Source organism: Callospermophilus lateralis, chromosome 14 (assembly GCF_048772815.1).
Source record: "Callospermophilus lateralis isolate mCalLat2 chromosome 14, mCalLat2.hap1, whole genome shotgun sequence".
NCBI lineage: Eukaryota > Metazoa > Chordata > Mammalia > Rodentia > Sciuridae > Callospermophilus > Callospermophilus lateralis.
The window spans coordinates 43,906,887-43,929,638 of NC_135318.1; the positions used below are offsets into that span (position 1 = coordinate 43,906,887).

The window sequence follows — 22,752 nt, forward strand, 5'->3', positions numbered from 1 at the left end:
TCTTACTTTTCCCTCCAAGGAAAAACACTGCTTTGGTTCTTTAAAAAAAGAAATTATGTCTTATAATTTCTGAAAATAATTTGCTAAGTGATCATCCCATTAAACACTCTAGTCAGTAGTGCTCAGCGCAGAGCAGTTTTGCCCCCAGGAACATTTCAATGTCAACAGACAGGGGTGTGGTACTGAGACCCCGAGGATGAAGGCCAGGCATGCTGCTAAACATCCCACCTAGCAAGGGACATTCCTCCACAACCAAGAATTATTCAGACTAAAGCATCAGTGCTGGGGTTGAGAAACCCTGCTCTGTTTATGGCTTATATGACTGTACATGTCTGATTAAAAACTAAAAATCTTTACTATTATCAGATTCCTACAATTCCAAAATGTACCTTTGATTTAGAGAAAAATATTTGGATATTTGACTGCAGCGATTGCTTATTAAAATAATGCAGATACTACTCCAAGTAAGTAACTTGGCGTTTGTGCACCGCAGCACGTGACTCAAGTGCCTGAGGTTGGCCTGGTCATCATTTAGAACCACTCAGCTGCAAATGGATCCTCTGAAAACAAAAGAAACTAGATTGTGCAAAACTGTCATTTTCCTTCCTCCTCTGGCAGATTGAGAAGATAGAATGGGACTCATGGACCTGCGTTCTGGGGCCCACCTGTGAGGGAATCTGGCCAGTACATAGCGACGTGACGGATGTCAACGCTGCCAGTCTCACCAAAGACTGTTCCCTCTTGGCCACGGGAGATGATTTTGGTTTTGTTAAGCTTTTTTCATATCCTGTCAAGGTAATATTTCATGTTTGTTATGTGTCCTTGCTCAGCCTCATTAATAACCCCAAAGTTATCTGTTACATCTAGGTGGATTTTTAAATTCTGAAGGAATAGGCAATCAGTAATGTTATTTACAGTATCACTTAGGCTGTATAAAAAACCTCCTGATGTTTTGTTTGAGTGACTAACTAAAGTGAAATTCTTATGGCTTAAAATTTCTTCTTGAAAGGGCTTTTAGAGGTCATCAAATCCAGCATCTTGCTGACTTTTTAAGTGATGAGTCATCTTTATGACATCTCAAACCACTATTTTTCTAATTAGTACTAGCACACTTCCAGGGATGAGCAACTTACTACCCCACAAAGCAGTCCGGTTCTTTTTTTAAAAGTTCCAGTTTTTTTTTAAAAAAGCTATTGCTCTGTATGGAGAATTCCTTTCTCCTTAGCTGATGGTCTGGCCTCTGAACCAGGATTGAACCATCATTCCTGTCCTCTAACAGCCTTTGAAAGTAGAAGGATGATATTGGACCCACTTTAGCCTCATTTTCTGCAGCCTAGACCTCTCCAGTTCATTCAGCCATTTCCCACATTCTGTAGTTTGTAGCTATGCCTTGGCATTCATTTTTATCAATTCCTCCTTAAACTGTCTCATCTAGAACTGAAGTCAATGCTTCAGGTGCAATCTGACCAGCTCACAGCAAGCAGGACTTCTTAGAGCCCTACAGTCCTTGGTTTTGGTTTTACATTTGCATTCAATCAAACTACAATGACATCAGCTGAATTAAAGTCAAATTACAATTGTCAGTCTTTAAAATATTCCATTTATCCCCATCCTGTACTTAATACAATTGATTTTCTGAGTGCAGAACTTTATATCTGAATCCCTCAAAAAAGTTTTCTCTTGTTTATTTAATCCCATTGTTTCATCCTATCAATATCTTTTAAATACCTTTTGGAAATATTTACTCTCCCTTTTAGCATCATGTCATCTTCTGCTTTCACAATTGAGTTGTAGATCATGGAAAGACAAATAGAGAAACTAGAATACTACTGTACCAGGAACCCCATTCTGACATTCCATTTGCTAAGCCACACATTTAGTTGCAGTTCTTTGATCAATAACAGAATCTTACATCATTCTGACTGTATAATCATGCAGCCTAGTCTAATAAGACTTTGTTAAATTACTAATGAAACACCCTATAAAAGATGTGAGGTTAGTTCACAGTGAAGCCCTGCTGGTAATCACTTGATTCCTTTCACAAGGGCTTATTGAACTTCCGTGTAATATTTCATCCCAGAATTTCCCACAAATTACATCAGATCATGAACCAATATTTGCCAGTCTATTTGTTTTCCCTTTGGGATACAGAGACCTTTTTTTATGCCTGATGCCACCTCTCCTGATTTCTAAACTTCTCAGCTATTGTTGATACTATTTCTAGGGTCTCCTTTGATGACATCCACTATTGTGTAAATGAACCTTTCTGTTTTGAAGTGCCTTCTTTTTGACAGAGGAGATAAGTCAGTCTGCTTTCTGTTAATATTAAGCCATCAAATCTCAGAAGTATTCCTAACTTTTTTCTGTTTTTCTTCTTAGTGTTTTACAATAGCTTTCCTGAAACTACACCAAGGGTCCATGCAAGACTTTAAAAAAAAAAAAAAAAAAAAAAGGAGCATTGTTTTGATCATAACTTAAGGTTTCTTTGTTTTGTTTTTTTAGTTTGTTTTATTTTTTTGTGCAAGATTTCTGTGTTTCTCCGTGATGATTCGCTCCTCCTCCTATTAGTCACACTTTTCAAACCTGAACACACTAGTTCTATTGGCAGACACTTTGGTTTCTTTGGATGCTTTTTTGTTTTTCCTCTTCATTTGTTAATATCTGGCTGGATTATTGTTTTGAGTAACCCTAAGAGACACATTTGATTGTGTCTAGTGTTCCCTTTATTGTCTATCCCCAAGTTCCAGAGTCACCTGGTAACCTTTGCCCAATGACCTATCCCTCCTCCTTCACTTACCAGTCTTTCCTGTTTGATCAGAATTCAATTCTAAGTAGCCATTCTCCTTGATACTTCTTTGAAAAAATAAATGAAATTGCTTTCAGGACAAGTCAAAAAAATTGATACTGTGATTTTAGTAGACCACAGTTTAGGCAGGCATTTAGACAGCAAAAACCCTTTGTGATACTATTATCTCATCTCTTCTAGGATTATTATTGGTCCTGGGATTTTATCACCCATCTTCCCAGCCTGGTGAGGTGGGATGTATATCATTTTATGCTGTGTTTCTCAGACTCCCAGAGTTCCAGGGAAGTGTCCTAGAGGCCACCTCAGGAAGGAGGACAGGGGCCAAGTGGAGGGCTCTGGGTTCTACCCCTGCTTCAGTTGGAATCACTGTTTTCTGTGTCTTATTCATAGAGCATCTGTGTAAGATATTTTTTCCCAACATTTTATTGTGAAAAACTGAGCAAATGGATAAAATAGAATGATAACAATGAAAACTCCTAGAAACCCACAGTCTACATTCTACATTAAAAGTAAATTGTGGAATTAATTTTAAAAAGTCTCAACTTTATACTTTGAGGGACTATTTAAAGAAGAACTAAATGAAGGAAATAATAAAGATTACAACAGAAACAAATGAAGCTGGGCCTGTTGGCACATAGTTGTAATCCCAGCTCCTTAGAGTCAGTGCCAGGAAGACCACAAGTTCAAGGCCAGCCTGGGAAATTTAGACTCTTTCTCAGGGGGGAAAAAAAAAAGATTGGGGAGACATGGTGCTATAGTTCAGTGGTAAAGTATGCAAGTCCCTGGATTCAATCTCAGTACTGCCAAAAAAGGAAAGAAATGAAATGGAGATTATAAAGATAATAGATCAATAAAACAAAGACTTTGTTCTTTTATTTTTAAATATTTATTTTTTAGTCGTGGTTGGACACAGTACCTTTATTTATTTATTTTTATGTGGTGCTGAGGATTGGATCCAGTGACTTGCACGTACTAGGCGAGTGCACTACCACTGAGCCACAACACAGCCCCAAGAGTTTATTCTTTTAAAAGATAAAATTGACAAACCTTTAACTAAACTAACCAAGAAAAAAAAGGGGCTTAAACACAATTATAAGTGAAAGAAGAGATATTATATGATACTATAGCAATATAAAGGATCATAAGTCTACTATAAACATAGCCAACAAATTTGGATAACCTAGAATAAATTGATAAATTTCTAGAAACTTACAACCTACCAAGTCTAAATGATGAAGAAGTAGAAAATCTGAACAGACCAATAATGAGTAAGGAGACTGAATCAATAATCAAAATCTTACTTCAAAAGTCCAGAATCAGGGGCTGGGGTTGTAGCTCAGTGGTGAAGCACTTGCCTGGCATGTGTGGGACACTGGGTTCAAATCTCAGTACTGCATACAAATAAATAAATAAAACAAAAGTATTGTGTCTATCTGCAACTAAAAATACATTTTAAAAGTCCAAAATCAGATGGCTTTGTGGGTGAATTATACCAGACACTTAAAAAGAATTACTGTCGAAACTTTTCATTCTTTCAAGAAAAAAAGATGAGGGAACATTTCTAAACTCATTTTATGGAGCTGGCATTATCCTCATACCAAAGCTAGATAATGACACTGTAAGAAAAGACAATTATAGGCCAGTTATACCTGGTGAACATAGGTGCAAAAATTTTCAACAAAATGCTAGCAAACCAAATTTAATATTAAAAGGTTTATATACAGAGAACCAGTGCAATTTATCCCTGGAATTCAAGGATGGTTGAATGTATGCAAACCAACAAATGTGATATGCCACATTAAAGAACGAAGAATAAACATATATGATCATCTCCATATATATGAAAAAAGCATTTGACAAAATTCTGTCGGGAGCCATTCTCACACGTGACTGGGTGACTCCCGGTTAGGGTCTGAGGCGCTCTGGCTGTGTTGGAGCTTTCCCGGCCCTCTCCTGTTGAGAGAACCTGTCCGTGTGGGGTGTAACTGACCACTGACCCCGGAGGCCCAATCGCTGACCCTGACCTTGGAGTGTGGCCCCCCTTCAACCTTCATTGGATGGAATTCTCCCCTGAATTTCTTGCTCCCCAATAAAAGGCTACTCCCTGGCGTGCTCGCCCTCTCTCTCTCCTGCTAGCCCTGAGTAATCCTTGCTGCCCTGCCGGGCAGTTAGAGGAGGGAACCAGAGAGGGGAGCCGTCTCGGACCTGGTCATAGAAAAAGGTAACTGAGTCTGTGTGTTTATTTCGATCTCGCTAGCTAACTTTTATGCCAAGAACCTCATTAATGAAACCATTGCGCTGACCGCACGGTAGAAAATTCCACATCCTTTTATGATTAAACACTCTCAACAAATTAAGAGCAATGTTCCTCAACATAAAAAAATGCCATAAATGTTAAGCCCACAGCTAAAATAATACTCCATGGTGAAAAGCTGAAAGCTTTTCCTCCAAGTTCAGGAATGAGGCAAGGAATCCCACTCTCACCACTTCTGTTCAGTACAGTTCTCAGTGAAAGACTGCTTAACTCTCATCCTACTATTTGCAAGAACATAAATAAGAAATAAAACTAAAGGATGCTATGCAAAGTAAAATAAACTAGACACAAGTACCAATGCTTACATGATCTCTCTTATATGTGGAATCTCACAAAGCTGAACTCATAGACACAGAATGGTGGTTGCCAGGAATGGGGTAAATGTTGGTGAAGGGATACAGACTTTTAGTTAAGATGAATAAGTTTTGAGAATCTAATTAAATCATGGTGGCGATAGTTAATAATGCTTATTTACTTGAAATATGCTGAGAATTGATCTTATCATATACAAACACAAAATGGTACTGGATGTGTTAATTAACTTCATAGTGGTATCATTCCATAATTTGATACATATATCAAATCACCACACTGTACACCTTGAATATATATAATTTTTGTCAATTATATTTTGATAAAACTGGAAAAAAGTGAATTATCAGGATACTCTTAATTGCATGTCAACATTTGTTTCATGGCATCTTTAAGTATAATTTATGTAGTTGAAATGCACAGATTTTGAAGTTTCTGTTAGGCGAGCTTTGAAAGCTCATACACATATATGACCCAAACTCTGATGAAGATGTAGAGTATCGTCCTCAACCCAGGATACTTCCTGAAGCTCCTCCCTCATCAGTTCCCACTCCCTACTTCACCCTCAGGTAAAACAGCTGTTTCAGTGTTGTTCACCAACAGATTAATTTAACATGTTGTAGAATTTCTTGTTAACATGATCAATTAGGTACTGTTTTGCATCTGGCTTCTTCCACTCAGATAATGTTTGAGATTTATCTACATTGTATGTAATGTCTGTTCATTGTTATAACTGAGTGAAAAGTCCATTGTCTAACAGAGTTATATATAATAGGGTTTGTTTATATGCATTGATGGGCACATACTTTTCCAGTTTGGGATAGTGATAAAGCTGCTATGAACATTTTTGGATGAATGTTTGTGGATCCTAAGTAAATACTTAGGATTGGAGTTTCTTAGGATCCTAAGTAAATACTTAGGATTGGAGTTTCTGCATCATAGGGGAAAATGTATGTTTAGCTTTTAAGAAACTGCCAGACCTTTTAGCAAAGTGGCTGCATCATTTTACATTCCTACCAAAAATGTAAGAATTCTGGTTGCCAGCATTTGGATTGGCACTTACAATTTAGCGGTTCTGAGTGATAGATGGTGCTATGGATTATGTTTTTAATGTACATTTCTGTGATAACTAATGATTCAGAACACTTTCATCTGTTGGCTATTTGTGAAGTGTCTCTGCAAATCTTTTGCCCATGATTTTAAGCTAAAATGCTTCTTGTATATTGAGTTCTACTGTATAATATTGGAAGAAACAGTTTCATAGTTATTTTTCTTCAAAGAGTTTGAAAACCGGTGGCCAATATGAATTCCTCTGGTGGTGTCACCTTCTTTCCTTCTCTATTTTTATCTGATTTTTTTCAGCTCACTTTCCTTTTCCAATACGTGGCCTCATACTAATGAGTATTCCTCCAAGTTTCCTGGGTCTTTTGAACAAAGTTCACTTTCCGTTCTCAAGTGACTGTGTCCTTCCTTCAAATTTCTATGTTGAAACCCTCATTCCAGTGTGGTTGCATATAGAGATAGGATCTTTACAGAAGTAATTAAAATTAGATGAGTTCTAAGGTCAGGCCTTGAACCGACAGAATGAGTGTCCTTTTAAAGAGACACCAGAGTGTACTCTCTTTGCAAATGTTTGTGAACAGACACTGAGGAAAGCCCAGTGAGCTCACAGGTGGGAAAGATCTATCTAGAAGTCAGGAAGAGAGCCTGAGAACATTCCTATACCATACCATTGCTGCAGTCTGACACTGAGTTCCATGTTACCAAGTCTTGATGTTCCTGTGAGATCTTATTACCACCACACAAGTCCAAAATTCAAGCTCCATTTATTATATGCTGAGACCTTGGGTCTTCCTCTTGACCCTGTCCCCCATTCTCCCTTCCCTTTAATTACTAGGCATCTCTTCCAGGCATTTTTCTTTTTATGGCAAACATATATCCTTATTAATATTTGGGTTTATAGTTTAAAGTCTACCCACTTAGGTCATTGGTTCCCTGACAGTCCCCAGAATCCAAGCCAAAGCCTACACCCTTTGCCAGTACCCACCCACTTTGCCCATACCTTAAACCACTTTCTAGAAAATCAAATTCTTTTTTTTAAGTTGTTGATGGACCTTTATTTTTATTTATTTGTATGTGGTGCTGAGAATCGAACCCAGTGCCTCATGCATGCCAGGCAAGCGTGCTACACTAAGCCACAACCCAGCCCCTAGAAAATCAAATTCTTTGACACCATCTTTATAGCTAACCAATTGCTTCTCATAGCCTCATTTCCCTTTCAAACCTAAGTCTTCCCACTGGAGAGAGGCTAAAAGACCACCACACAGCTTACACTTGTACAAATACTCCATGCTCTCAAGTCTGCAAGTTTCCTTCTCAGAACATCAACATTTTATAGCTAGAGAAACTATATGAAGTGTTGTGGTTATGGGGAGAGAGTCATCAGATTCTCAGGAACTTCTTACCTAAAAATGGTTAAGAACCAGTGCTCTTGTACACCCCAGCATGGGGTTGCACACCTGTAATCCCAGCAATTTAGAAGGCTGAGGGAAGGGGATTGTAAGTTTAAGTCCAGCTTCAGCAACTAATTGAGACCCTGTCTCAAGATTTAAAAAAGGACTGGGGATGTGGCTCAGCGGTTAAGCACCCCTGGGTTCAATCTCCAATACCACAAAATAATAATAGTATTAAAACAGTGCTCTGGAGACATATTCCAGATTCTCTTGGCTCATTTTTAACTCATGAGTCACTTGAGAGAAGAGAATTCTGGAGAAGGAGTCCAGAAATTCAGTTTGGCATGGTGGCCCATGGAGGCAGCTCGTCTGGCTATGCCAGTCTTCAAAAGTCCCTCCATGTGCCCTAATAGGAACCACCTAGCATCCCTTGCCAACCTCTTCCTCCTGAGACAGCAGGACCTTCTAGTAACTGTGATTCCCTTTATTGTTCCATGGATCACTGATCTTGTTTCCTATTACGAGAATTTTGAATCGCCCTCTGCAGGAAGGATCTCAGCTTTGGTAAATAGTTTCAGTGGCCCATAATATTGTCCTCTTTCTCTGCCCTGCGTCTTCTCTCTACAGCGTGACTGTGGTCACCTTAACATCTGTTTAAATTCTCCCATCCTGTCCACAAACCCTGTGTCCCCTCTAATAAGGGTGCAGGGAGGCATTTCTCAGGTTCTTTCACTTTCTCCTCTTGTCCAGAAACCAACTTGGAGTAGATGTGCATGGGTGGGTTTGTACTTCCAGCAGGAAGGCCAGCAGGACACATGGCTATAGCCACTGTGACTATCCTGTACCTGGATCTTACATGATCACACGGGGTTCCCCTGGGAATTCTGCCTTTATTCTGCCTGTGTGCTAGCAAACGAAGGATTCTGGAGAGCTCTTGGAGCTGCTGCCTGCCTGTTTGCATCACTGATCTTTCTAGAGTCACTACTCTGCTGTGGAGTGGGCAACTCCACTAAACTATCAGGGAGGGTCAACCAGAGACAGCTCTTGACCAAGAGTACTTCAGAGTCACCAACGCTCCAGCACCTGTTTCCTGCCCTGTGTCTGCGCTGGTTTCGGGTTTTCTAGTGGCCCTTCCAGAGCCCTGTGGAAGCCTCTTGTCAGTTATTTACTAAAGTTTTCATCTGGGACACCTGTGGCCGTCTCATGACCTCCAAGAGTTCATGTGGCTTCGCTCATTGCATAAGGTATTCCCTGGGAGCCTGCTGAGAAGATGGAAAACTCTACCTCTTTAAATGGCTCCCTCTGGAGATGTTTTTGCCAGTGTCTCATGAGCCTAAAATGGAAGCTCCTCCTGGTGCCAGCTTCAGTTTCCCAGCACTTGCCAGGGCTGCCTTAGGGGGGAGCTGCTGACCGCATTCCACCCTCTGCCCCTTGCCACCTGGGGTCAACGTGGTGGCCTGGGCACCCCACTCCAGGTGCTTCCAGTAATTACTACTAAATTGGGTCTTACTTATTCGATTTTGTGTGTTGAGCAGGAGCTTGCTTTGCTTTTAAATCCATTTTTTTTTTTTTTTTTTTTTTAGTGTTTCTAGTGTTAGAAATGGTTTCCAGTGGCCACAGTACAAACCGCTGCTGTGTTTGTTTTAAATCTTGAGATTCCTTGCTTTTCTGTCATTTCTGGGTCTATGGTACAAAAGCCACTGTAGGGATGGCGGGGAAAACACTTTTGATCTCAGATGTCAGCCAGACTCTCAATCAGAAGTTTATACTTGGAGACCCATGGAGATGGCACATTTGATATGTGACAGAAACAGGCTTTTTATACAGCTATAGGTTCCTAGAAACATTCATTGCCTCAAAAGGTATTTATTGAGAACCCATTATGAGCCAGGAACAAAAAGACCTAGTCCCTGTCCTTGTGGATCATGTGTTCTGGTGACCTGTAGGGAAGTTTCTCTTTGGGATGAGCTGCTTCATCAAATCCAGTAGAGTCCACCTAGAAAACAATATAATGAAATAACCCAGAAAAGAAATAACAAGCCACTGGCTGGGGTAGGTGCCAATATCTGGCTTTCTATTCAGGGGCAGCACGCAAGGTTCAAGAAGTACGTGGGGCACAGTGCCCACGTCACCAACGTGAGATGGCTGCACAATGACTCTGTGCTGCTCACGGTGGGCGGCGCCGACACAGCCTTGATGATCTGGACCAGGGAGTTCGTGGGGACCCAGGAGAGCAAGCTGGTGGACAGCGAGGAGTCTGACACCGATGCGGAGGAGGATGGAGGTGAGTCCCAAATAGCCACACGCCTCTCGTGCCACCGCACCTCCCTCTGTGGCCCCTCCTGAGCCACTGCAAACCAACTCACTCCCCAATTTCTCTGTGTCGTTTGAGGCTATGACAGTGATGTTGCCAGAGAGAAGGCCATTGACTACACCACCAAGATCTATGCTGTGAGCATCAGAGAAATGGAGGGCACCAAACCACACCAGCAGATGAAAGAAGTGTCCATGGAGGAAAGGTATGGTGTCGCAAGGTTTGTCTGTGTGTGTTGTGCCTGACAAGAGACTTATTGAAACCAGAATGCATTTGTCCTCAAAAGCTGGTTCTTAAGCAAGTCTTTTATCATCTGTAGACTTAACTTATATAGGGTTCAAGCTGGGGAAATTGCCCAATGTCCTCACGATTTGTCCTCATGACATGGCACTGGATAGGACTTTCTGCCTAGTAATAACTATTAATAAATATAATGTCACCTCTTATCACTCTTTGTAGAAGTTGCTTATGGGTATGACTTGAACAGAAATGAAATTTTGTTGGACTAGACTTCCCTAACCTTGCCGGATCTGGAGAGGATGCCAGGATAGCCCAGAAGCTGTCCCGAATGCGATGGTTGACAGGAACATATGCTGATTAGTGAGATAGGAGTTAAATTGGGCTTTTCTCATTCAACAATATTTGTGGAGTTGTGAAAAATCATCTTCCATTCTGACTAGAGTCTTGCCATACCTAGTCACTTGGTATAGATCTCTTACTGTGTCTTCCCTTACCCAGAATTGTTCCGGGAGGTCAGTAATTCCACACCTAACTCATTTGATTTAGTTGCCTTGAATGCTATATGTGAAAGAGGGTTTCTAGTAGCATGTGATTCCTTTTGATGAGTGATTTTAAGTACAGATAAACTGTCCAACATTGTAAAATTCTAAAAAGCAAAACTCATAATTATGTAATTGACCACGTTTGTACTTTGGATGATAATGAGTAAAGATTCTCATACTTAAAGTGAATTTCATGGATCTCAAAAGTACTTTAAGAATTCTCTGTGGCACTTCACCTTGTGGTGGGCTTGGTGTTCACAACTATGTTAGTCCTGTGATGTATAAGTCATGAAATCAAGTAATTGCACTTGATAGGGCTTTCTGCCTAGTAATAACTATTAATAAATATAATGTCACCTCTTATATTAGGTGGGAGTTTAGATAAAAGAAAGAAAATGTGACTCCCAACCTTCTGCTTCAGTTCAGTGCCAGATGATAAAATAAGCTTGATAAGTGGTGGGTGTGCTTCTGGCAAGAAGATGGAATCTGATGCAGAAAAGCACTAATTTTTCCCTAGCATACTCATTAAATGTTGCTATGATGGCTCAGAGTTCTCTTTTAATTAAAAACACAGATTTTTTTTTGAAATGGTCTGTGAAGTATAGAAGTGTAGTTTATTTTGTTTGCAACATGGTTTTAAAGTGGCCACAAAGACAGGAGGACTTAGTTCTAAGAATTAAGAAAAAAAAATGAACCATATGCACATAAGTACATGAGTAGGCCTCCCACTTAACTAATCCACTCTAAAAAAAAAAAACAAAAACCATTTGGTCTAAGTTAAAATTCTTTTGGGGGAAAAAATTATCCGTCCTTTCCAACTGTACATTCCAGTGTGAAGTGCATTGAGTTGGCCATTATTCCAAGGTTGCTTCTGGCTGATGTCTACAAAATGTGATGGTTTCTCATGCTGAGATTTAGACCAGTGTAAAATACAGTCAGCTAATCAAAATCATAATTCCCAAATAATATCGCTGATTTCAAACTTAATCCACAGCTCATCTGAATCTCTCCTTGTCTTATGTCTCTAAGACTGGGCTACAGAAGTGTCGCACTGTCCAATTTTGTATAGGGTGGGAGGTGTAAGGGTAGAGAGAACCTTGAGGTTTTTTTCCATTTTAAAATTCAGAATTTTGAAGTTCCCTTACTTCATCATGCAGTTGCAAATTTGTGGTACATTAGCACACACTGAATTCACTTTTTTTAACAAAAGAAAAAAAAACTTCATACTATTATATGAGATATAGGAGTAGGCCTTTCAGTACTTTACTGGCACTTTTAAAAATAATTCACACTAGAATGCAGCGAAGAAAACAATTTTAAGATAAGTATAGGGTCCGGAGGAATAATCAAGTGTTTTCTATAGACAGCAACTTTCTTGATAACTTAAAAAGCCTTGACAGCATCAGTTTGCAGAAGGGGCTGTAACCAGAGAGACAATGCCAGCTGCACAGCATGCTGGGAGCACATCGTGCCCACGCCAGCCAGGGCAGCAGTAGATGATACCTGACTTAGCAGCCTCCATGGAGGCAAAGCAGAGCCAAGGACAAGCAGTCTCTACCCACCCCCGTCAGTCATTTTTGGGGAGCCTGAACCTCAGAAATCAGGCTGTAGGCAGCTTCTGAACCAGTGCCAGTAAAAAGGCACATTTAGGCATTTGTGAGAAAGCAGGGTAAGTGATGAAAGGTGGGTTCTTTTTTTTTTTTTTTTTTTTTTTTTGGTTCTGGGGCTCAAACCCAGAGCCTGGTGCATGCTAGGCAAGCACTCTAGCCCTGAGTTACATCCCCAACCCTGGGTGGTGCTCTTGACCATAAATGACATAGAACTCTTTAGTGCTCAGCTAGGTAGAAAACAGGTTGCAGGAACTCAGGGATCCTAAGAATTAGGGGCAGTGACAGAAAAATGCTGAGCACCTTAGACATCAGGAGCATGGAGCCAAGCAGCACCCAGTTCCTCCCTGGGAATATTCAGGACTGTCAATCAACAGCTCCTGAAGCTGCTCCCTTTAACTATTCAAGCCCTGCTGATTTGAGAGGCGCAGGCTCTCCTTGACTTTCCCTTCATTGTCCCCTTCCTGGTGCACGATGCTAGCAGATACCTGGGCGTGTTTCCTAATCACCTAGGCTGAAACATACTCCCATGAGACTAATGAGTGACAAGCACTCAAAGATGGAGATGTGCACTTGAAACAATTGTTCCATGCAGGGACCTATTTTGTCTCTTATTAATGTTCCAGGCAATTCTATCTCTAATTAAATCTCTTTCCACCTCTAAAAGCAGTTGGAAACCTTGAGATGAATAGAACATCTGTCATACTGAGAAGAAAAAATGCCTTGAAGACAGCTGCACATTATGCATCAATCATTTTCTAACCAACCAAATGCCTAGTGCCTAAACTGTAAGATAGTCATGGGCTGTTTCTAATTAGATTCAGTTATCAGATTTTAAAATAGCTATGAGACTTTAGATCATGCGTTTCTGTGCAGTTTCTAATACATTGTAAGTTCTTATTCTTCAGAAATCATATGATCTTCAGTTCCAGTCTTTTGAGAAATGAGAAAGTTGAGAACAAAGTTGTAATTGCTCTCATAATAATACTGAGTGGTTCCTGCCAAATGTGGAATATCATACAGGTGTTTATCCACCCACTTCAACTTTGCTCCAGCACCCTGCTTTCTTCCTTGTCTTAGACTTGTTTAGCCAGTCCCCAACCTTGGGTAAACCTGTTGTTCAACTGCCACGTGCAGCACGTGGCTGAGAAGTCCTGAAGTCTTTTCCATTCTTGGGAATCCATGCTTTTGCCTGTCATCTGAACACTCGGGGCTGCCCCACACTGCCCTCCTTCATCCCCAGCTGACTCAGATCTAATTCTGGCCTACAGGAATCTTTCCAAACCTTCCCTGCCTCTCAGGTTCCCTACTCCAACCCGGCATATCCCTTACTCTCAACTTTTGACCTCGGATCCTCCTTTGCCATGTTTTCTCATAAGGCCATGGCTGTTTTGTCCATCTGCAAACTTGAATTATTTAATAGATATTTAAAATGTCAGGAAGTTCCTTTTGAAAAAAAGAAGGGGTGGGGGAAGCATAGTTTTTCCCCAGAAATTTAAGGAATAAAATGCTTACTGTCAGCCAGGCATGGTGGCGCACATCTGTAATCACAGTTGCTAGGGAAGCTGAGGCAGGAGGATCACTAGTTCAAAGCCAGCCTCAGCAACTTAGTGAGGCCCTAAGCAACTCAGTGAGACCCTGCCTCTAAATAAAATACAAAAAAGGGCTGGGTATGGGGCTCAGTGGTTAAGTGTCCCTGAGTTCAACCCCTGGTCCCCACCCCTGCCACCCAACAAAAACGCTTACTGTCATCACAGCACAAAGGACTGTACTCAAATTCTGTATTCTGACTTCAGTTCTTCTCCCAATCTCATTGAAGGACAAAAATCCCTAATGTTTGCTCCGTACCAAAGTACTAGAGTTGCCTAAAAAACTAAGAAGTTTCTTTCACCACATTATCAAAGCCACATCTAGATTATGTGTTGCTTTTGATTGATAAGATAGGGCTCTTCAAGAGAGTCACCCAACCCAAACTGACCTTTTTTTTTCGGCTCACACGTTTAAAACTTTAGGGACAGAGCAACTTCAGGTGTCTTTTGATATGAGGACTCAAATCCTGCTGCTGGGATTGTGCTCTTGCTCCGTATCTCAACTCTACTCCCTCTGGGTTATTGAAATTCTTCAAGTGGCAAAATGGCGACAATACCTAGACTTTCTAGCCTTTGTGAGTCAAAACCAGCAGGAAAGAACTACCTCTGATTCACAATCTACATTAATGTCCTGTCATGCTCAGGTGGATCCCATGATAACTGTTGAGCCAATCTCTATGGCCCAGAATAAAAGAGACTTTGAAACTGAGTATATAATCATATGCCCCCCATAGACTAGCAATGTAATCACCTTCACCAGAACCATATGCATTGCAAATGCAGTTACCAACTCCCTAAGAGAGACATCCCAAAAAAGTTACTGTATCCAGCCCTATATCTAGCATCTCTAGGTGCTGTGAAGTCCTCTCATCCAGGTCCAGATAAAACTCCTCACTGTCCTGTTGCTAATGATGTTAACTATCTTAAATATACCAAGTACACCATGGTGAAGAGAAGACAGAATTGGGATTTTTTTAAAACTGTGAACAAGGAAGAATAAGACATAATATGCAGTGGTCACTGTTCTATGGCCATATTATCCTCAACTGGACAGGACAGTCGAGCATTCCTGCCCTGGCCATGTGCATGCTTTGCACAATGGAGAGTTATATGAATGTTGGAAGATGCTGACGGGGTGTAAAGGTTTTGTTTATAGACTACAGCCTTGAAAACCTGAAGTAGGAGGTGACTCTTAAAAAAGCACGGCATCTCAATTTTCCCAAATTCCCAGGGGATGTAAATGATGCTTATGCTTCATCATTTGCATAGGAAAATGTATACCTTCCCACCTCTCCTGGGCTCCTCCCTGATCTTTGAGAGACTGGCACCGGGTTTGGCTGTTAGCCAGATACAGGTGACCAGTGCACACAGGCTGCCAGGTGGGGAGGGGCAGGTGCACTTTCAAAGACATTTCCCAGAAGACGCACGTTTCAGGTCGGTCTAAATTCACTTTTATCATCTAATTCTCTGGCCTAACATTGGGTGTTTCATAGTATCAACCTAGGAGGAAAATATCTTTTATGTCTCAGGTAACTACTTAATTCCTAAAGCGAAGGTCTACTCTCATATTTTGGTGGTAAACTAAACACCAGTTAATCAATTGCTATTGGCAAATATTCCTCTTTTTTTTTTAGGCTCAACTTATCACTGTCACATTTATAATTGTCACTGTCTGGTCTTCAGCAGACTTTCCTTTGGGTTGGTGTAGATGTCTTCTTCATAGTACCACCGTGAAACTCTGAAATTGTTCTTGTTTTTTAACAATAGGTTCTACTCCCAAATTTGGTTTCCCTTTCTCAGGAATGGCATCTGGGCTCTATGCGTAGTGTTTTTCCCCAGGACTACTAGAGATAGCTTGAATTGTTACAGACACACCAGGCAAGGTGGCACACACCTGTAATCCCAACTACTTAGGACACTGAGGTAGGAGGATTGCAAGTTTGAGGCCAGCCTAGGCAACTTAGCAAGACCCTATCTCAAAATAGAAAGTAAACAGGGCTGGGGATGTAGCTCAGAGGTGAAGTGTCTGTGGGTTCCATCTCGGATACTACTGGGGAAAAAAAATTGTAGATGCTAAATAGAAAAAAGTTGTTTTGTTTTGTTTTTTTTTTTTAAAAAAAAGATCCTGAGGTTATATGATATTTTAAATTTTTTCCTCCTCATATTAGCCAGGTTTCTGTTGCTGTTACCTGAGATAACCAACTCTAAAGAAAAAAATGTCTATTTTGCTGGGGAGGGCATGGTAGAACAAAGCTGCTCACCTCAGGGCTGGGGTAGAGAGACCAAGGTTCCATCCATTTGGTTCAAGGACACACCCCCCCACACACACCTTAAAACCTCCCAGGAGGCCCCACACCATTTCCCAATAACACCAAGCCAGGAATGGAGTCTTTAATACATAGGTCTTTAAGGAACATTTGAGATCCTAACTATAGCACCTTGTTTTAATAGTGGCTTTTTTTTTTTTTTTTGGTTGCATTTTGCCACTGTTTTTGAGGTATCATGTTACATATTATAATTTTAAATGCTAACAATTTTGTTTTATTCAATTGTGTTTTATACTCTTGTTTCAAACTTAGAAATCTTTCCTTTTCTGATTCTGATTCTTTACTCATGCTCCCAAATTGGCTTCAAAGAAAACAAAAATATGGGACATCTATTATCTTAGATAGAACTTTGTAAAATTGGTAGACAGTGAAAGAGATAACCTAAGTCTTTCAGATTTGCCCTAAACTCTGACATTTGTGGTCCCAGGAAAGAGATGATCCTCCCAACAGGAGGTAATTGAGGGGAACTTAATGAAGAGATTTAACAAGGGGTGGGGTGATTTAACAAGGGGTGGGCAGGGTTAAGAGAAAGGGCCGGGAAGAGTTAGCATAGCTGGATGCCATTCCAACCCTGGGCCTGAGGGGAAAGGGGAAGAAGCTGTTCCCAGAGGGAGAGAACAGATCTGTACTAGAGGGCCACTGGGACCAGAGCTGGAACCTGTGGGAGAGTGTTGGAGGTCATCAGCCTCGGTCCCAGCAAGGAGGCCTGGAGACAATAAAAGCCCTTGCATTCTCCTCCCGCGCTGTGATCTGCTAGGGCTTCCCCTTAGAGGAAACCAGTCAGAGCCACAGTTTTTACAATCAACTTTAAAAAGATGTTAGGACACTGGGGAGTCTTCCTTTCTAAAAATTTTATGTGCGCATTACATTTTGGCATTCCCAGATCTTTGGCTCATCTTCAGAGGTTTTTGTTTTCATGTGAAGAAAATAACAGAGACATTAGAAATTACAGAAATGATTACTGTCAAACAAAAACAGCCCCAATCTTGCATGATGGATGTGATTATCACGGAGGTGACTCCCGAAGGTTCTTCCTTCTTAATAATGTATAGATAGGCCGTAAAATGATCTACATGTGTGTTCTACTGCAGTTCAAATGAACTGGTGGGGACATGGTTAGCAATTTATTTTTAAGTGTATACTACAGAGCACAGGCATCTCCTAACTGCCTAGATTAACCGTCTGCATGGGGGATGATAACAGTGGGTTTTTTTTATTATTATTATTTACTATATTCAGTTGGAACCTGCATTCAGAGAGAATCCTAACTTTATATTGACAAAATACACACTAAATACCAGTTGAACTATGCTTATCAAAATTGCATATAGATATTCCCTCACCTTAGCTGAGTGTTGTTCTCTCCATCTGAGGATGTAACTCAGCAGTAGGGTGATTGCCTGGCATTCAGAGGCCCTGGGTTCAATCCTCAGTTGGGGTGGGGAGGGGGAGTTTGTTGGTTTGGTTTGGTTTCTTTTCTTTCTTTTTTTTTTTTTTTTAAGGTCTTTTATTAACAGGCACTATTGCAGATTTTGACTATCCACCAGGAATGAATTAAGGAATGAAATTCTTCCACTTTGTTTCCATACCATCTTCACAAAGTTATTTCACTTAATACAGCGTTTTCCACTTAATTGCAAAAGATAAGATTCAAGTCCACCTTCTAGTCTTCTTACCTCAGAAGCTGCATAGCTTATGACCACAAATTAAAATCCTGCACTGACCTAAGGTCTCTTTTTCTTTCCCCAGAAAGGCCTTTGGCTTGCTGCCAGCCTCTCCTGCTTTATCTCAGGCTAAAGGTCATCACGCCCTTAAAAAAGAAAAAAAAAAAAAAAAAGTAGAAAAGTTATTTTTAACACTTAAATTATATTATCTTGGCACAATTTAACTCACCAATGAATCATGAATAACTATAGAAAATATATTCATTATTTTAGCTACCAACTTATCAATTATAATTCATCTAGATATTCAGCTATTTTGCCATGGTAGGTAACATGTACACAATCACCTTATGGCACGGGGATTTTTTCCCCCCAGTGCTGGGGATGGGACCCACAGTCTCATATGTGCTGGGCAAGTGTTCTACCACTGAGCCCCAGGCCCAACCACCTTATTTTCTTTAAAAAAAAAAAAAGTGGGCTTTTTTAATACTTTTTTTTTTAAATTAGTGTCTTATGGATATGCATGATGGTGTATATTCATATATGTACATGGAAAGTTAGGTTAAATTCATTCCACTGTGCTCCCTTATCCAGTTCCTTTTCTCTCCTCCTCAATCCCATTTGTCTATTCCACTGATCTTTCTTTTATTTTGATGGAATGAGTCCCTTTTATTTTCCTCTCTCCCCTCTTATTTTGGACTAGCTTCCACATACCAGAAAACATTCAACCTTTGACTTCTGGCTTATTTTACTTAGCATGATAATCTTCAGTTCCATCCATTTGCCAGCAAATGGCATAATTTTATTCTTTTTTATGGCTGAGTAATACTTCATTTTGTATATATACCACATTTTCTTTATTCATTCACAGGTTGATGAGCATTAGGTTGATTCCCCAGCATGGCTGTTGTGAATTGTGCTGCTATGAATATTAATGTGGCTGCATCCCTATAGTATGCTGATTTTAAATCTTTTGGATAAATACTGAGGAGTGGGATAGTTGGGTCTGCTGGTGTTTCCATTCCTAGTTTTCTGAGAAATGTCCATACTGTTTTCCAGAATGGTTGCAATAATTTGCAGTGTAAAAGTATACATTTTCCCCCCACATCATCCCCAACACTTACTATTTGTGTTCTTCGTAACTGACATTCTAACCAAAATGAGATGAAATCCCGATGTAGTTTTGATCATATTTTCCCAATTATTGCAGATGTTGAACATTTTTTCATATGTTTGTTGGTCATTTGTTTTTCTTTGAGAAGCATCTGTTTATTTCTTTTGCACATTTATTAATTGGGTTATTTGTTTTTCTGGTGTTAAGTTTTTTGAATTCTTTATATATACACTGGATATTAATGCCTATCACAGGGCGGCCAGTACCCCGCCAGGGTCGTTTTCTACCCAGGAAGGGATGAGCCACTTGAGAAAATGAAAGTCTGAAGTAATTAATAAAGAATTAAGAGAGAGACAGAAAATAGTTTTAAAAGCAGACCATCTGATAGATCCTCCAGTCCTGGTAGTAGCTGGAACTGAACAACTAGAAAATGGCTCAGATCCTTTTTTTAAGGGAGAGTACATCAAAGGCAGGGATAAGGTTTCAGCAGGAGTCCTCTTGCCTCTTGGTGTGGCAGGGGACTTGCAGCAAACAGGTTGATTGGCATCTTGGCAAGCCACACCTATCTCTGAGAGGCTGTGGCTGTGTGACTCTACCAGGTCACCCTAACTCCAGTGCAGTGCAGAACCTGGCAGAGCTAGGTAGGATATCATATGTACTGGGTAGTCTAAAACCAGCAGGAGTGTCGCTGGGAGTTCCCAGATACCAGACTTTCCCACCCAATGGCTTCCATTTCAATTGGATTCATGCACAGATCACTATCACAGAAGGCTCTCAGCAAAGATCTTCTCCTATTCTGTAGGATCTCTCTTCACACTCCTCTGAACATCATCTTTAATATTTATTTTTCTAAATGACAGTTCTAAGGCCCAGCTACTTGTAAGGGGGAAAGAATACATGTTTTAAATTAGAAATCCTCAATATTAAAATTTTAAACTTGAAATTTGTCTCCATCTTGGCTATTTTTTTAAAAGCAAAAATCCATGACAGGATTTATACCAACTTGGTTACTCTTACTGTTCCAAAATTTGAAGACTTTGGCATCTTTCAATTCCCCTTGTGACTTAGTTCTAGAATCTCTGACTTTTGTAAGAAAAGTTGAGTTGATGAGAGTTAAAACAAAATGCAACTCCTTCTATTTTAAAATTTTTTTTTAGTTGTAGATGGACACAATACCTTTATCTTATTTATTTATTTTTTTGGTTCTGAGGCGTGAACCCAGTGCCTCATATGTATGAGGCAAGCCCTCTGCCACTGAGCCACAACAGCCACGAAACTCCTTTTTAATCCCACTTCGGACACCAATCTACTTAATTCACATAATAATAAGATAATGATGCCAACTGTGGAAAGGTGGTGATACAAAAGTTAAAGATTGTAAATTTTATTTAGTTTTAGAGTGTATGGAAACTAGACATGGTTATGTAAATCAGGAACTAATAGCGTTTCCTCAGCCACTATTATGGTATTTGAAATCCCCAGAATGCCCCAATAAAACATAATCATACTTACTGTTACTGAACCCAGATCCATTTGCTCACTGCCCAAAAGCCAATACTTGAGAGATGAGAGTTGGTAGAAGGAAATCAGATTTATTCAAGGGCGGACCCTGAGAAGATGGGCAGGGCTGTCATCTCCCAAACAAAGACCATGGCAGGGAGTTAAGGTATGCAAAAGGATTTTTATGGGAAGGGGGGCAGCAGAGGACAATGGGAAGGAAGACTATGTGTTGAGCAGGGTCTTCAATATCCAGGGCTTGCATTTTCTTATTCTCTTCTGCCAGAATATCCTTGAGATATAAGCAACTTTCATCTCCTGGACCAGTTTCTATAATTCTTTAGATAAGCACATATATATCCCTGCAAATTAAAAATTATTCCACTTTTAATTAAAGTATAAGATTAGCAAATTCTTGGACAACACTCTAATTTTACCTGAAAACCATCAGATGTCATGAGCTCTGAAAAACTAAAGAAAGATCACTGATTAGGGATCACTGATTAGAGTCAATGTTTATCTAGTCCCTTTTTCTCCAATACTTGACACCATCAGTTAATGTCTTAAGTCATTCAAAGGTGGTTCAAGCCAAGTACTGTGGTGCATGCCTGTAATCCCAGCAGTTTAAGAGGTCAAGACAGGAGGATAGTGAGTTCAAAGCTAGCCTCAGGGGAAAAAAAATAGCAAGGCACAGAGCAACTCAGGGAGACCCCTGTTTCTAAATAAAATAAAAAATAAATGGAAGGAGACCCTCAGGGGTATACAAAAATTACATACAAGAGGAAGTGAGGGGAAAGGAGGGAAAATATAAGGGGGAGAAATGAATTACAGTAGAGGGGGTAGAGAGAGAAGAGGGGAGGGGAGGGGGGAGGGGGGATAGTAGAGGATAGGAAAGGCACAGAATACAACAGACTCCAGAATGGCAATATGTAAATCAATGGTTGTGCAACTGAAGTGATTCTGCAATCTGTATATGGGGTAAAAATGGGAGCTCATATCCCACTTGAATCAAAGTGTGAAATATGATATATCAAGAACTATGTAATGTTTTGAACAACCTACAATAAAAATTAATTTAAAAAAAAAAATAAAAAAAATAAGGCTGGGGATGTGACTCAGTGGTCAAGTGCCTCTGAGTTCAATCCCAGGTACCTTCTCCATCGCCAAAAAAAAAAAATAATAATAATAACAATAAATAAATAAATTAAAAAGTGGTTCTATTTAAAATTTGCAACCCTGGGCAAAGAAAACTATAACTTTCCAAGGGGTAGTTTACAAAGTAGAGCCAATCCAAAACAGGGTAGCTTAAGACATAATGGCATTGCCATTATTGCTTTTAATTATAAGATTTTTGTGAGCATAATAGGATTTCTTGATTATTTTCCTAAGATCTTATTCTGTATCTTTCTACCACCTACTCCACCCAAAACACATTCCCAAATGTTTAGAAGAGTCTGAATATGTGCCTTAGAGCCCAGGAGGGATGAGTACTACATTGCAGTTCTAGTACCTGTCGACACGTCTGCCGGGAGGTTAGAGAAGCTGACTTTAGCTTCAGCAGAATCAGGCTTCAGCAGGCCCAGCACAGTGGGATGGTTCCTTGGTCATCCCTCTGGCTGTATCATCTCTGCTCCTTGAGAAGAACTCTGCAAATAAAACGTGTTTTATAAACTGTTTCATGTCTAAAACCAAGACTGTGCAGGCACTCAGTGAAAAAGTTCCTTAAAACTTTACCAAAATCATTTAAGACCATTTCCAGTACACGTGGATTAGATATTAAAGTCTGAGATCTTGTAGGCTCCTTGTCTTTAAAATGCAAAAGTTCAGGATGGAGATTCCACCTCTAAGAAATTGGTACCCCTGCCCACCCTTCCAGCTGTTAGGTTATGGTCCCCATCTGACTTCTGCTTTGAGGAGAATCCAAACAATGGCTAGAAGTAGAAAGGCCCTTACCTCCAGGATGCATCTCAGCA

General features: G+C 40.1%; 1 protein-coding gene across 2 annotated transcripts in view; it reads left to right on the top strand.

The window, feature by feature from the left end:
- Window positions 1-22,752, top strand: part of Eml6 (EMAP like 6) — a 269,171-nt gene that overhangs the window by 215,766 nt on the left and 30,653 nt on the right. The window contains exons 25-27 of one of the 2 annotated variants that reach the window (XM_076832837.2): window positions 619-795; window positions 9,968-10,169; window positions 10,278-10,419. In XM_076832837.2, coding sequence (XP_076688952.2) covers window positions 619-795; window positions 9,968-10,169; window positions 10,278-10,419 — 521 coding nt within the window. The remainder of the gene's footprint in view (window positions 1-618; window positions 796-9,967; window positions 10,170-10,277; window positions 10,420-22,752) is intronic. The other variant, XM_076832835.2, reaches the window with a different exon arrangement.